At 51.5% G+C, this 16,335-nt stretch overlaps 1 protein-coding gene across 1 annotated transcript in view; it reads right to left on the bottom strand.

The window, feature by feature from the left end:
• LOC309543526 (uncharacterized protein) overlaps positions 1–14,868 on the bottom strand; it is a gene marked incomplete at its 3' end in the record, with an annotated part of 34,990 nt that extends 20,122 nt beyond the window's left edge. Inside the window, exons 1-6 of the mRNA XM_082275999.1 lie at positions 14,788–14,868; positions 14,001–14,127; positions 8,179–8,480; positions 5,829–6,021; positions 4,895–5,172; positions 407–616 (exon numbers count right to left, since the gene is read on the bottom strand). Coding sequence (XP_082132125.1) covers positions 407–616; positions 4,895–5,172; positions 5,829–6,021; positions 8,179–8,480; positions 14,001–14,108 — 1,091 coding nt within the window. The 5' untranslated portion in view covers positions 14,109–14,127; positions 14,788–14,868. The remainder of the gene's footprint in view (positions 1–406; positions 617–4,894; positions 5,173–5,828; positions 6,022–8,178; positions 8,481–14,000; positions 14,128–14,787) is intronic.
• Positions 14,869–16,335: the final 1,467 nt, after the last annotated feature.

Here is a 16,335-nt window from a genome sequence, read left to right as displayed (position 1 = left end):
AAATAGATTTTATTGGACACGTTTTATAACAGAAAGTAGAAAATATGTTTTTTTTCTTCTTTTTTTGTTTATAGCGCAAAAAATAACCCCCCCCCCCCAGTGGTGGTAAAATACCACCAAAAGAAAGTTCTGTCTGTGCGAAAAAAATGATATAAATGTCATATGGGTGCAATGTTGCATGACCGCGCAATTACCAGTTAAAGTAGAGCAGTGCTGAACAGCAAAAAAATGGCCTGGTCATGAAGGAGGTATTGGAAATATCACCGAGCCAATTATCCCAAACTGGATACAGCGGTTTGGGGCTCCTTGGCCATCATCAGTGCAATGTACGGAACCCATGGCTTCCACCAATGAAAGGGGACAACTGGGAATATAAAAAGTAGTTATTATTCCACCAGCGACCCACCTGGAGAGTGAAGGGGTCCAATATTTCTGCATCCTGCTCACCATAACGGCCGCCAGCATCAGGTCCGTCTCTGAGTTTTCAGCCGCGCCCGGTTCCGAGGGTCTCAGGTGTTTTTTCAGCAGTTGTTTCTCTTCTTCATTACACCCAGACAAGCAGCATTGTTCAAAGACTTTCCTCGCCTGCTGGAGCTTCACCACCGGAAGATGGAACCTAAAAACAATTAAAGATGAGGACTTAACTCATCAATTTACCAGCTCAGCCGCTGGAAAATTCGTCCTTCCATAAAACAGAGGACACCCCCCCTCCCCAACAAGAAGCCGCCAACTCCAGAATTTTCCCCAATTCCATTCCTACTTGGAAAACCAGGCTGCCATTTGTAAAATACAAGTCCTCATCAGTGGACGAGATCTTCTTCCTTGTTCTCCTTGTAGGCCCTTCAACCGTGTCCACGCCAGATCTGTGTCCAGCCAGATTGTCATGGTTTATATATTGCCGTGGCAACCAAGACTCACAGAGCTGGATCTATGGCAATGTATAAAAAATAGAAAGAAGAGGAAGATGAAAGGAAGGAATGAAAGAAGGAAGGAAGGAAGGTAGGTAAGAAGGAGGAAGGAAGGAAGAGGAAGGAAGGAAGGAAGAAAGGAAGGAAGAAGAAGGAAGGAAGGAAGGAAGGAAGGAAGGAAGAAGGAAGAAGGAAGGAAGGAAGAAGGAAGGAAGGAAATAAGGGGAAGAAAGGAAGGAAGGAAGAGGAAGGAAGGAAGAGGAAGGAAGGAAGGAAGAGGAAGGAAGGAAGAGGAAGGAAGGAAGAGGAAGGAAGGAAGAGGAAGGAAGGAGTTGTTCCAGAGAACCTACAAATCACGCAAGATCCTGCAGTTTATACACTAAAGCAGGGTTCCTCAAACTATGGCCCTCCAGCTGTTGCTGAACTACACATCCCATGAGGCATCGTAAAATTCTGCCATTCACAGACATGACTAGGCATGATGGGAATTGTAGTTCCTGAACAACTGGAGGGCCATACTTTGAAGATCCCTGCACTAAAGCCTCCCTTAAAGGCACTGGTGACATAGTCTAGTCTGGCCAGGGAGTATCTGGGAGGCAATGACTACATCATCAGGTCCAGGTCTTCTGAACAATGGCCGGTCACTGCTCAGAATCTTCAATACACCCAACAGAGGCCATAGTAGCTGCTGTAATACATGGGCAAAAGAGGCAAGTGGAGTGGCAGCTGGGATGGAGGAAAAGGGCGTATGGTGTACTTCCATGAAGACGTGCTCCATAGTGGCAGCTGGGAAGGAGGAAGAGGGCGTATGGTGTACTTCCATGAGGACGTGCTCCATACTGGAAGCTGGGAAGGAGGAAGAGGGCGTATGGTGTACTTCCATGAGGACGTGCTCCATAGTGGCAGCTGGGAAGGAGGAAGAGGGCGTATGGTGTACTTCCATGAGGACGTGCTCCATACTGGAAGCTGGGAAGGAGGAAGAGGGCGTATGGTGTACTTCCATGAAGACGTACTCCATGGTGGCAGCTGGGATGGAGGACGAGGGCGTATGGTGTACTTCCATGAAGACGTACTCCATACTGGAAGCTGGGAAGGAGGAAGAGGGCGTATGGTGTACTTCCATGAAGACGTACTCCATAGTGGCAGCTGGGAAGGAGGAAGAGGGCGTATGGTGTACTTCCATGAGGACGTGCTCCATAGTGGCAGCTGGGAAGGAGGAAGAGGGCGTATGATGTACTTCCATGAAGACGTACTCCATAGTGGCAGCTGGGATGGAGGAAGAGGGCGTATGGTGTACTTCCATGAAGACGTACTCCATAGTGGCAGCTGGGAAGGAGGAAGAGGGCGTATGGTGTACTTCCATGAAGACGTACTCCATACTGGAAGCTGGGAAGGAGGAAGAGGGCGTATGGTGTACTTCCATGAGGACGTGCTCCATAGTGGCAGCTGGGAAGGAGGAAGAGGGCGTATGGTGTACTTCCATGAGGACGTGCTCCATACTGGAAGCTGGGAAGGAGGAAGAGGGCGTACAGTGTACTTCCATGAAGACGTACTCCATGGTGGCAGCTGGGATGGAGGACGAGGGCGTATGGTGTACTTCCATGAAGACATACTCCATAGTGGCAGCTGGGATGGAGGAAGAGGGCGTATGGTGTACTTCCATGAAGACGTACTCCATACTGGAAGCTGGGAAGAAGGAAGAGGGCGTATGGTGTACTTCCATGAAGGCGTACTCCATAGTGGTAGCTGGGAAGGAGGAAGAGGGCGTATGGTGTACTTCCATGAAGACGTACTCCATAGTGGCAGCTGGGATGGAGGAAGAGGGCGTATGGTGTACTTCCATGAAGACGTACTCCATACTGGAAGCTGGGAAGAAGGAAGAGGGCGTATGGTGTACTTCCATGAAGGCGTACTCCATAGTGGCAGCCGAGATGGAGGAAGAGGGCGTATGGTATACTTCCATGAGGACGTACTCCATACTGGAAGCTGGGATGGAGGAAGAGGGCGCATGGTGTACTTCAATGAAGACGTACTCCATAGTGGCAGCTGGGAAGGAGGAAGAGTGCGTATGGTGTACTTCCATGAAGACGTACTCCATAGTGGAAGCTGGGAAGGAGGAAGAGGGCATACAGTGTACTTCCATGAAGACGTACTCCATACTGGAAGCTGGGAAGGAGGAAGAGGGTGTACAGTGTACTTCCATGAAGACGTACTCCATAGTGGAAGCTGGGAAGGAGGAAGAGGGCATACAGTGTACTTCCATGAAGAGGTACTCCATAGTGGCAGCTGGGAAGGAGGAAGAGGGCGTATGATGTACTTCTATGAGGACGTACTCCATACTGGAAGCTGGGATGGAGGAAGAGGGCGTACAGTGTACTTCCATGAAGAGGTACTCCATAGTGGCAGCTGGGAAGGAGGAAGAGGGCGTATGATGTACTTCTATGAAGACGTACTCCATACTGGAAGCTGGGAAGAAGGAAGAGGGCGTATGGTGTACTTCCATGAAGACATACTCCATAGTGGAAGCTGGGAAGGAGGAAGAGGGCATACAGTGTACTTCCATGAAGACGTACTCCATACTGGAAGCTGGGAAGGAGGAAGAGGGCGTACAGTGTACTTCCATGAAGAGGTACTCCATAGTGGCAGCTGGGAAGGAGGAAGAGGGCGTATGGTGTACTTCCATGAAGACGTACTCCATACTGGAAGCTGGGAAGGAGGAAGAGGGCGTATGGTGTACTTCCATGAAGACGTACTCCATAGTGGCAGCTGGGAAGGAGGAAGAGGGCATATGGTGTACTTCCATGAAGACGTACTCCATACTGGAAGCTGGGAAGGAGGAAGAGGGCGTATGGTGTACTTCCATGAAGACGTACTCCATAGTGGCAGCTGGGAAGGAGGAAGAGGGCGTATGGTGTACTTCCATGAAGACGTGCTCCATAGTGGCAGCTGGGAAGGAGGAAGAGGGCGTATGGTGTACTTCCATGAAGACGTACTCCATACTGGAAGCTGGGAAGGAGGAAGAGGGCGTATGGTGTACTTCCATGAGGACGTGCTCCATAGTGGCAGCTGGGAAGGAGGAAGAGGGCGTATGGTATACTTCCATGAGGACATGCTCCATAGTGGCAGCTGGGAAGGAGGAAGAGGGCGTATGGTGTACTTCCATGAAGACGAACTCCATGGTGGCAGCTGGGAAGGAGGAAGAGGGCGTATGGTGTACTTCCATGAAGACGTGCTCCATAGTGGCAGCTGGGATGGAGGAAGAGGGCGTATGGTGTACTTCCATGAAGACATACTCCATACTGGAAGCTGGGAAGGAGGAAGAGGGCGTATGGTGTACTTCCATGAGGACATGCTCCATAGTGGCAGCTGGGAAGGAGGAAGAGGGCGTATGGTATACTTCCATGAGGACGTGCTCCATACTGGAAGCTGGGAAGGAGGAAGAGGGCGTATGGTGTACTTCCATGAGGACGTGCTCCATAGTGGCAGCTGGGATGGAGGAAGAGGGCGTATGGTGTACTTCCATGAAGACGTACTCCATAGTGGCAGCTGGGATGGAGGAAGAGGGCGTATGGTGTACTTCCATGAGGACATACTCCATAGTGGCAGCTGGGAAGGAGGAAGAGGGCGTATGGTGTACTTCCATAAAGATGTACTCCATACTGGAAGCTGGGAAGGAGGAAGAGGGCGTATGGTGTACTTCCATGAAGGTGTACTCCATAGTGGAAGCTGGGAAGGAGGGGGGGGGGGGAGTACGGTGTACTTCCATGAAGGCGTACTCCATAGTGGCAGCTGAAAACGGTGTACTTCCTAGCTGCCACTATGGAGCACGCCTTCATGGAAGGAGGAAGGGGGCATACAGTGTACTTCCATTAGGGCGTACTCCATAGAGAGCTGGGATGGAGGAAGGGGGCGTACAGACTACTCCCATTAGGGCGTACTCCATTTGTCTTCCAGCTGGTTATGGAATGGATGGGAGAGATCCTCACCTTTCCTGGAATCTCTTGTGGGTGTAAGTCAGGTTCTTCATTCTCCCGCCATTGCTGGATACGAAGAAGTGATGTTCTCCTTTGTTCATGTTCTTCATGAAGACGGGTCGGATCTTTCTAAAGAACGTATCGAACCACAACTCCTCCTCTTTTTCCAAGGCAATTATACCAGTCTGTGTGACCTCTGCCACCCTCCGCTCTACCCTAACGATGGCAACTTCAACCGTGTCCTTGTCAATCTGGACAGTAAGGTGGGACCGAAGCAGCCATTGGTGTACCTGAGAAGAGAAGGAATGGAAGGCTGATATTGGATCAGGTCGGGTTCTTGGAGGAAGGTGAGGCCCTTCACCAATCGCACCACTCCTTAGTGCTCACCTGAAGGAGATGACTGCCCCCCCCCCCCCCCAATACTCACCCACTATCCTTGTTTCCTCCCGCTGCCCTCATCACCCCCCTACATCTGGGTCTGCCAGTTCCACAACCTTCATCCATTCCTCCAGGTCCTTTCATACTCAACTCACCTACTCCATTACTCCCCCACCTATCAATATTTCCCCCCACTGTCCCTACAAGCTCAACACCACACCATGATCTACCCATGCACTTCATCCCCCTTTCCACCCCCCAAACAACTTCCCCACTATCTTTTTCCCCCTCCTGTTGTTCCCAACTACCCCCCCCCCCACACACACACACCTGGTTGTCCCAGTTCACAACCTTCATCCATTCCCCCACAATCCCCCCACACCCAACTCCCCTTACCGAACTTAGATGTTGTCTTAGGGCTTTTATTACTATGCAAAAAGTAAGCTCCTCCCCAGATCCAGAGGTCCACCTTAATGTTATGGGGGGGGGGGGGGGGGTGTACATAAATAATCCATAAAAAAAGAAAGGGGTGGAGCCAGACCACCTTGGTACGATATAGAAGACTCACCGTCATCTCCCGGACCACACCGGGTCTCTGCAGGTGTTGGAGGAGGAGAAGGGCCACCAGATAATTACACACCGCAATGTAGTCCCGGTCCTCCAACTCGCTTCCTAAGTTTGCCCGACTGATCAGACTCAGGAAGTAAGGCTTAACGGTGGTCAGCAACCGCTGGCACCCCTCCGGGGTACAGACCTGATTTCTACAGAAGAGAGAGAAGAACCTACAGAACATTTCCAAAAATTTCCTCATCTTAACCCACCAGGATATGAGCTCAGTGCCTGGATGTGTTCATCCTTGTCAGCCTTCCTCTAGAAAGACCGACCTCCATCAGTCTACCATGAATCCCGAATCCACCTTACCAACCGCTCAGTGTCCTCCATCCCTCTCCCTGCCATCCCTCCACTGGCCTCCATTCAATGTCCTCCATCAGTCTACCATGAATACCAATACCTCATCCACCTTACCGACCGCTCCATTCCTCTCCCCGCCCATCCCTCCACTGACCTCCAACAGTCTACCATGAATACCGAATCCACCTTACCGACCGCTCCATTCCTCTCCCCGCCCATCCCTCCACTGACCTCCAACAGTCTACCATGAATACCGAATCCACCTTACCGACCGCTCAGTGTCCTCCATCCCTCTCCCCTCCCATCCCTCCACCGACCTCCAACAGTCTACCATGAATACCGAATCCACCTTACCGACCGCTCCATTCCTCTCCCCGCCCATCCCTCCACTGACCTCCAACAGTCTACCATGAATACCGAATCCACCTTACCGACCGCTCAGTGTCCTCCATCCCTCTCCCCTCCCATCCCTCCACCGACCTCCAACAGTCTACCATGAATACCGAATCTACCTTACCGACCGCTCCATTCCTCTCCCCGCCCATCCCTCCACTGACCTCCATCAGTCTACCATAAATACCGAATCTACCTTACCGACCGCTCCATTCCTCTCCCCGCCCATCCCTCCACTGACCTCCATCAGTCTACCATAAATACCGAATCTACCTTACCGACCGCTCCATCCCTCTCCCCGCCCATCCCTCCACTGACCTCCATCAGTCTACCATGAATCCCGAATCCACCTTACCGACTGCTCATTGTCATCCATCCCCTCCCCGCCAATCCCTACACTGGCTTCCATTCAGTGTCCTCCATCAGTCTACCATGAATACCAATACCTCATCCACCTTACCGACCGCTCCATTCCTCTCCCCGCCCATCCCTCCACTGACCTCCAACAGTCTACCATGAATACCGAATCCACCTTACCGACCGCTCAGTGTCCTCCATCCCTCTCCCCGCCCATCCCTCCACTGACCTCCATCAGTCTACCATGAATACCGAATCCACCTTACCGACCGCTCAGTGTCCTCCATCCCTCTCCCCGCCCATCCCTCCACTGACCTCCATCAGTCTACCATGAATACCGAATCCACCTTACCGACCGCTCATTGTCCTCCATTCCTCTCCCTGCCATCCCTCCACTGGCCTCCATTCAGTGTCCTCCATCCCCTCCCCACCAATCCCTACACTGGCTTCCATTCAGTGTCCTCCACCCCTCTCTGCCAATCCCTCCACTGGCCTCCATTCAGTGTCCTCCACCCCTCACTGCCAATCCCTCCCTGGCCTCAACTTAGTGTCCTCCACCCCTCACTCCCAATCCCTCCACTGGCCTCCGTTCAGTGTCCTCCAATCCTTTCTGACAATCCCTCCACTGACCTCCATTCATTGCCCTTTACCCCTCTCTGCCAATCCCTCCACTGTCCTCCATTCAGTGTCCTCCACCCATAACAGCCAATCCCTCCACTGTCCTCCATTCAGTGTCCTCCACCCATAACAGCCAATCCCTCCACTGGCTTAAATTCAGTGTCCTCCACCTCTCTCTGCCAATCCCTCCACTGGCCCTTCTTCCTCTCATGTTTGCCTAAAAGACTTTTCCAGAGCCTCTGGAACTCTTCACCGCAACCCGTCAGAGCTTCTCCCATTTTCTAGAGCTCCCTACCCAAACCTATCCAGAGCCTCTCCCATCCTCTGGAACTCCCTACCCAAACCTATCCAAAGCCTCTCCCATCTTTTGGAAATTCCTACCCCCAATGGTTGGGCTATCTTCTACCCTGTCCACCTTTAGGTGATCCTTGAAAATTGATCTCCTCAGAGAAGTCTATCCCACCTCCACTTAACCAAACTTTCACTTTCTCCAATAAGTCATTCCCCACACAGTTACTATGTTTTGTTGGACAAGCCCCTCCCTTTTAGATGGTAAACTCTGAGGAGCAGGCCCCTCCCCTTGTAATCATCCCATGAACGGCACCCAATGAAGGCCACCCTCGGGAGGTCAGACCTACTCCTTTCCAGGCTTTGGCGGGGCTCTTCTTCTTCGGATTCCGATCAGAATGTATTTTGCTGCGTTGAGGAATTTCTCTACGGCCTGCGGCAGGGAGGGGTCCTCTTTGGTGTAGCGCTCCTCGGAAGCCACGTATCTCACGAAGCTCCGGATGCTCTCCAGGTAGTTGCGGGCGGTGGGTTTACTGGTGTTCAGGGCGTTGAGGTGGACGAAGAATTCCACCGTCTTCCGGATGTTGTGGATACATTTATAGGAGACTTCCCCGGGGTCCATGAAGTAGAGGTACCGCGCCACACTGGGCACCTGAAAGAAGAACGGTCCAATCAGGGGCTTAGAAAAGAGGACCTGTCCTGTGGAAGCAGAGGATTGGTCACCAGTATGGCCTGAGGTCTCCATGTAGAAGATTGTTCCCTGACTCACCATGCCCTGTTCTGCAGAGGCAGCCATCTTGGTAGAGGCGGGGCTTTGCTTCCTCATGTCAGCTCCTCCAGCAAGGAGAACAATGAGCAGCACAGTGATGACATCACCAGTGCCCAGACACAGGGAGCGCTCCCATCTCCCCAGTGCCCAGACACAGGGAGTGCTCCCATCTCACCAGTGCCCAGACACAGGGAGTGCTCCCATCTCACCAGTGCCCAGACACAGGGAGTGCTCCCATCTCACCAGTGCCTAGACACAGGGAGTGCTCCCATCTCACCAGTGCCTAGACACAGGGAGTGCTCCCATCTCACCAGTGCTTAGACACAGGGAGTGCTCCCATCTCACCAGTGCCTAGACACAGGGAGTGCTCCCATCTCACCAGTGCCTAGACACAGGGAGTGCTCCCATCTCCCCAGTGCCCAGACACAGGGAGTGCTCCCATCTCCCCAGTGCCCAGACACAGGGAGTGCTCCCATCTCACCAGTGCTTAGACACAGGGAGTGCTCCCATCTCACCAGTGCCTAGACACAGGGAGTGCTCCCATCTCACCAGTGCTTAGACACAGGGAGTGCTCCCATCTCACCAGTGCCCAGACACAGGGAGTGCTCCCATCTCACCAGTGCCCAGACACAGGGAGTGCTCCCATCTCACCAGTGCCTAGACACAGGGAGTGCTCCCATCTCACCAGTGCCTACACACAGGGAGTGCTCCCATCTCCCCAGTGCCCAGACACAGGGAGTGCTCCCATCTCACCAGTGCCCAGACACAGGGAGTGCTCCCATCTCCCCAGTGCCAAGACACAGGGAATGCTCCCATCTCACCAGTGCCTAGACACAGGGAGTGCTCCCATCTCCCCAGTGCCTAGACACAGGGAGTGCTCCCATCTCCCCAGTGCCTAGACACAGGGAGTGCTCCCATCTCACCAGTGCCTAGACACAGGGAGTGCTCCCATCTCACCAGTGCCTAGACACAGGGAGTGCTCCCATCTCACCAGTGCCTAGACACAGGGAGTGCTCCCATCTCCCCAGTGCCCAGACACAGGGAGTGCTCCCATCTCACCAGTGCCCAGACACAGGGAGTGCTCCCATCTCACCAGTGCCTAGACACAGGGAGTGCTCCCATCTCACCAGTGCCTACACACAGGGAGTGCTCCCATCTCCCCAGTGCCCAGACACAGGGAGTGCTCCCATCTCACCAGTGCCCAGACACAGGGAGTGCTCCCATCTCCCCAGTGCCAAGACACAGGGAATGCTCCCATCTCACCAGTGCCTAGACACAGGGAGTGCTCCCATCTCCCCAGTGCCTAGACACAGGGAGTGCTCCCATCTCCCCAGTGCCTAGACACAGGGAGTGCTCCCATCTCCCCAGTGCCTAGACACAGGGAGTGCTCCCATCTCACCAGTGCCTAGACACAGGGAGTGCTCCCATCTCACCAGTGCCTAGACACAGGGAGTGCTCCCATCTCACCAGTGCCTAGACACAGGGAGTGCTCCCATCTCACCAGTGCCTAGACACAGGGAGTGCTCCCATCTCACCAGTGCCTAGACACAGGGAGTGCTCCCATCTCACCAGTGCCCAGACACAGGGAGTGCTCCCATCTCACCAGTGCCCAGACACAGGGAATGCTCCCATCTCACCAGTGCTTAGACACAGGGAGTGCTCCCATCTCCCCAGTGCCTAGACACAGGGAGTGCTCCCATCTCACCAGTGCCTAGACGCAGGGAGTGCTCCCATCTCACCAGTGCCTAGACGCAAGGAGTGCTCCCACCTCACCAGTGCCTAGACACAGGGAGTGCTCCCATCTCACCAGTGCCCAGACACAGGGAGTGCTCCCATCTCACCAGTGCCCAGACACAGGGAGTGCTCCCATCTCACCAGTGCCCAGACACAGGGAGTGCTCCCATCTCCCCAGTGCCTAGACACAGGGAGTGCTCCCATCTCACCAGTGCCCAGACACAGGGAGTTCTCCCATCTCACCAGTGCCCAGACACAGGGAGTGCTCCCATCTCCCCAGTGCCTAGACACAGGGAGTGCTCCCATCTCACCAGTGCCTAGACACAGGGAGTGCTCCCATCTCACCAGTGCCTACACACAGGGAGTGCTCCCATCTCATCAGTGCCCAGACACAGGTAGTGCTCCCATCTCCCCAGTGCCTAGACACAGGGAGTTCTCCCATCTCACCAGTGCCTAGACACAGGGAGTGCTCCCATCTCACCAGTGCCCAGACACAGGGAGTGCTCCCATCTCAACAGTGCCCAGACACAGGGAGTGCTCCCATCTCCCCAGTGCCTAGACACAGGGAGTGCTCCCATCTCCCCAGTGCCTAGACACAGGGAGTGCTCCCATCTCCCCAGTGCCTAGACACAGGGAGTGCTCCCATCTCACCAGTGCCCAGACACAGGGAGTGCTCCCATCTCAACAGTGCCCAGACACAGGGAGTTCTCCCATCTCCCCAGTACCTAGACACAGGGAGTGCTCCCATCTCACCAGTGCCTAGACACAGGGAGTTCTCCCATCTCCCCAGTGCCTAGACACAGGGAGTGCTCCCATCTCACCAGTACCTAGACACAGGGAGTGCTCCCATCTCCCCAGTGCCTAGACACAGGGAGTGCTCCCATCTCACCAGTGCTTAGACACAGGGAGTGCTCCCATCTCCCCAGTGCTTAGACACAGGGAGTGCTCCCATCTCCCCAGTGCCTAGACACAGGGAGTGCTCCCATCTCACCAGTGCCTAGACACAGGGAGTGCTCCCATCTCACCAGTGCCTAGACACAGGGAGTGCTCCCATCTCACCAGTGCCTAGACACAGGGAGTGCTCCCATCTCCCCAGTGCCTAGACACAGGGAGTTCTCCCATCTCACCAGTGCTTAGACACAGGGAGTGCTCCCATCTCACCAGTGCTTAGACACAGGGAGTGCTCCCATCTCCCCAGTGCCTAGACACAGGGAGTGCTCCCATCTCACCAGTGCCTAGACACAGGGAGTGCTCCCATCTCACCAGTGCCCAGACACAGGGAGTGCTCCCATCTCCTCAGTGCCTAGACACAGGGAGTTCTCCCATCTCACCAGTGCTTAGACACAGGGAGTGCTCCCATCTCACCAGTGCTTAGACACAGGGAGTGCTCCCATCTCCCCAGTGCCTAGACACAGGGAGTGCTCCCATCTCACCAGTGCCTAGACACAGGGAATGCTCCCATCTCACCAGTGCCTAGACACAGGGAGTGCTCCCATCTCCCCAGTGCCTAGACACAGGGAGTGCTCCCATCTCACCAGTGCCTAGACACAGGGAGTGCTCCCATCTCACCAGTGCCCAGACACAGGGAGTGCTCCCATCTCACCAGTACCTAGACACAGGGAGTGCTCCCATCTCCCCAGTGCCTAGACACAGGGAGTGCTCCCATCTCCCCAGTGCCTAGACACAGGGAGTTCTCCCATCTCACCAGTGCTTAGACACAGGGAGTGCTCCCATCTCCCCAGTGCCTAGACACAGGGAGTGCTCCCATCTCACCAGTGCCTAGACACAGGGAGTGCTCCCATCTCACCAGTGCCCAGACACAGGGAGTGCTCCCATCTCACCAGTGCCCAGACACAGGGAGTTCTCCCATCTCACCAGTGCCTAGACACAGGGAGTGCTCCCATCTCACCAGTGCCTAGACACAGGGAGTGCTCCCATCTCACCAGTGCCTAGACACAGGGAGTGCTCCCATCTCCCCAGTGCCTAGACACAGGGAGTGCTCCCATCTCCCCAGTGCCTAGACACAGGGAGTTCTCCCATCTCACCAGTGCTTAGACACAGGGAGTGCTCCCATCTCCCCAGTGCCTAGACACAGGGAGTGCTCCCATCTCCCCAGTGCCTAGACACAGGGAGTGCTCCCATCTCCCCAGTGCCTAGACACAGGGAGTGCTCCCATCTCACCAGTGCCCAGACACAGGGAATGCTCCCATCTCACCAGTGCTTAGACACAGGGAGTGCTCCCATCTCACCAGCGCCTAGACACAGGGAGTGCTCCCATCTCACCAGTGCCCAGACACAGGGAGTGCTCCCATCTCACCAGTGCCCAGACACAGGGAGTTCTCCCATCTCACCAGTGCCTAGACACAGGGAGTGCTCCCATCTCCCCAGTGCCTAGACACAGGGAGTGCTCCCATCTCCCCAGTGCCTAGACACAGGGAGTGCTCCCATCTCACCAGTGCCTAGACACAGGGAGTGCTCCCATCTCACCAGTGCCTAGACACAGGGAGTGCTCCCATCTCACCAGTGCCCAGACACAGGGAGTGCTCCCATCTCACCAGTGCCTAGACACAGGGAGTGCTCCCATCTCACCAGTGCCTAGACACAGGGAGTTCTCCCATCTCACCAGTGCTTAGACACAGGGAGTTCTCCCATCTCCCCAGTGCCCAGACACAGGGAGTGCTCCCATCTCACCAGTGCCTAGACACAGGGAGTGCTCCCATCTCCCTAGTGCCAAGACACAGGGAGTGCTCCCATCTCACCAGTGCCTAGACACAGGGAGTGCACTTTCGGGGTAGTAAGCATTACTGTATGTCAGGGGGTGACACTGGCTTGTTGGGGTGCGGGGGAGTGACATTTGGTTGTTGGGGTCCAGAGGGTGACATTTGGCTGTCGGGGTGACATTGGGTTGTCGGGTGCAGGGGGGTGACATTGGGTTGTTGGGGGTCCAGGGGGGGGTGACATTTGGTTGTTGGGGTGTGGGGGGGGGGGTGACATTTGGTTGTTGGGGTGCGGGGGGGGTGACATTTGGCTGTCGGATGCAGGGGGGGGTGACATTGGGTTGTTGGGGTGCAGGGGGGGTGACATTGGATTGTTGGGGTGCAGGGGGGTGACTTTGGATTGTTGGGGTGCAGGGGGTCACATTGGATTGTTGGGGTGCAGGGGGGGTGACATTGGGTTGTTGGGGTGCAGGGGGGTGACATTGGGTTGTTGGGGTGCAAAGGGGGTGACATTGAGTTGTTGGGGTGCAGGGGGGGGTGACATTGAGTTGTTGGGGTGCAGGGGGGGTGACATTGAGTTGTTGGGGTGCAGGGGGGGTGACATTGAGTTGTTGGGGTGCAGGGGGGGGGGTGACATTGAGTTGTTGGGGTGCAGGGGGGTGACATTGGGTTGTTGGGGTGCAGGGGGGGTGACATTGGGTTGTTGGGGTGCAGGGGGTGACATTGAGTTGTTGGGGTGCAGGGGGGGTGACATTGGGTTGTTGGGGTGCAGGGGGGGTGACATTGGGTTGTTGGGGTGCAGGGGGGGTCACATTTGGCTGTCGGGGTCCGGGGGAGTGACATTTGGCTGTCGGGGTCCGGGGGAGTGACATTTGGCTGTCGGGGTCCGGGGGAGTGACATTTGGCTGTTGGGGTACAGGGGGGTGACATTGGGTTGTTGGGGGTCACATACCTGGTGTCTGATGAAGGAGTAGGAGTATGAGACCTCCAGATACTTCCTGAACCCGGAAATCAGCGGGGAATCCTCTGGGTGCTTCCTGAGGAGGCCGGTCTTACTCATGGTGGGCAGAAGATTCAGCCTATGGAGACAGAGAGATACGGGGAGGAACAAGAAGTGAACAGAGGGTACGGTAGGGTGGAGTGGGGTACGGCGGGGTAGGGTACAGTGGTTTGGGGTGGGATGGGGTAGTGTGGGATGGGGTGGGGTATGGTGAGATAGTAGAGTGGGGTGGGGTACAGTAGTGTGGTGTGGGGTGGGGTAGTGTGGGGTGGGGTAGGATTGGTGGCTGGAGGAGGTGTCGCCTTTGATACTTCAGTGGGAGGGGCAATAAGGGTGGTAATTCTAGCAGTAGACATGTGAAGGGTGTTATAGCGCCCCCTATGGAGAGGTGTAGGTGGGGTGTTATAGCGCCCCCTATGGAGAGGTGTAGGTGGGGTAGTTGGGGTATCTCTCACATTATAGAAGATATCGGGGGAGGGGTTGTGTTTTGTCCCCCCCCCCCCACATAAAAAAAAACTGCATATGAAAACTCGCGTGAGGGAAACCATGGCGACAGCCGCCATTTATTCTCTGGGGGCTCTGCTTTATATATATTTGGGGGGGGGGGTGTTACATGTAAACAATCAGTGTCTGGGGGGGGAGGGGTATACAGCACAGAATACAGATGGGGTATATACAGTACAGGGGAGGGGGATGGGGTAGATCCTATAAATTGCCCCCCCATGGTCCCCCATCTCACCCGATATCTCCGGAAGTTTCTCCTTCAGCTTTTTGTCTGTGTCTGGCTGAGGCTCCATGTGAGGAAAGGAGGGGGAGGGGTGTCCTCCATTTTCTTGTAGCTCAGTGGTTTTGTTTCCCCTCAGAGATTTGTCTTTTTTTTTAAAGATTGTGATAAAACTTTATTTATCCGCAGTGCTGGACGCTCCGAGACCTGAGAAATTGTATGTTAGTGCAAATAAAAATATTGCCACAGAAAGGGGAGGGGTGTCCACCATTTTCTTGTAGCTCAGAGAAGGGGAGGGGTGTCCACCATTTTCTTGTAGTTCAGAGAGGGGGAGGGGTGTCCACCATTTTCTTGTAGCTCAGAGAAGGGGAGGGGTTTCCACCATTTTCTTGTAGCTCTGTGTTTTTTTTTTTTTCTTAACATCAGACATTCTTTCCTCTTTGTGTATTGGGACAATGAAGGGACACAAAGGGAAAACTTATCCTGAGAAATTGTATGTTAGTGCAAATAAAAATAATATCACGGTTTATTTTTTATTTTTTTTCGCTTAAATTTTTATTAGAATTTTAATTTAACAATTTCAACAATAACATTTATAATTATTTTTATTAGGGATGGGACCCGGTAACCAAATCCACTTACAGATAGTGCCCATGGGGGTCGGCGGATCGGGCACGCTGTTTTATTTATTTATTTTTTGTTTATATACATTTTATTTATTTTTTTATTATTATTTATATATATTTTACTTTTATTTTTTATTATTATTTTTCTAAATTTTATTTTTATTTTTTAATTATTATTTATATATATTTTATTTTTCTATTATTATTTATATATATTATTTTTATTTTATTATTTTTATTTATATATATATTTTACTTTTATTTTTTATTATTATTTATATATATTTTTTTATTTTTTTATTATTATTTATATATATTTTATTTTTATTTTTTATTATTATTTTTCTAAATTTTATTTTTATTTTTTAATTATTATTTATATATATATTTTATTTTTCTATTATTATTTATATATATATTATTTTTATTTAATTATTATTATTTATATATATTTTACTTTTATTTTTTATTATTATTTATATATATATATATTTTTTTATTATTATTTATATATATTTTAGTTTTATTATTATTATTTATATATATTTTAGTTTTATTTCTTTTATTATTATTTATATATATATTTTACTTTTATTTTTTTATTATTATTTATATATATTTTATTTTTATTATTATTATTTATATATATATTTTAGTTTTATTTTTTTATTATTATTTATATATTTTAGTTTTTTATTTTTTATTATTATTTATATACATTTTAGTTTTATTATTATTATTTATATATATTTTAGTTTTATTTTTTTATTATTATTTATATATTTTTTATTTTTTGTATTATTATTTATATGTATTTTATTTTTTTATTATTATTATTTATATATATTTTATTTTTATTATTTATATATATTTTATTTTAATTTTTTATTATTATTTATATATATATTATTTTTATTTTTTGTATTATTATTTATAG

Source organism: Pelophylax lessonae (genome assembly GCF_965119305.1).
Source record: "Pelophylax lessonae genome assembly, contig: HAP1_SCAFFOLD_161, whole genome shotgun sequence".
NCBI lineage: Eukaryota > Metazoa > Chordata > Amphibia > Anura > Ranidae > Pelophylax > Pelophylax lessonae.
The sequence above is the reverse complement of the archived record's forward strand: the minus strand, read 5'-3'. Positions and strand labels throughout refer to the sequence as shown.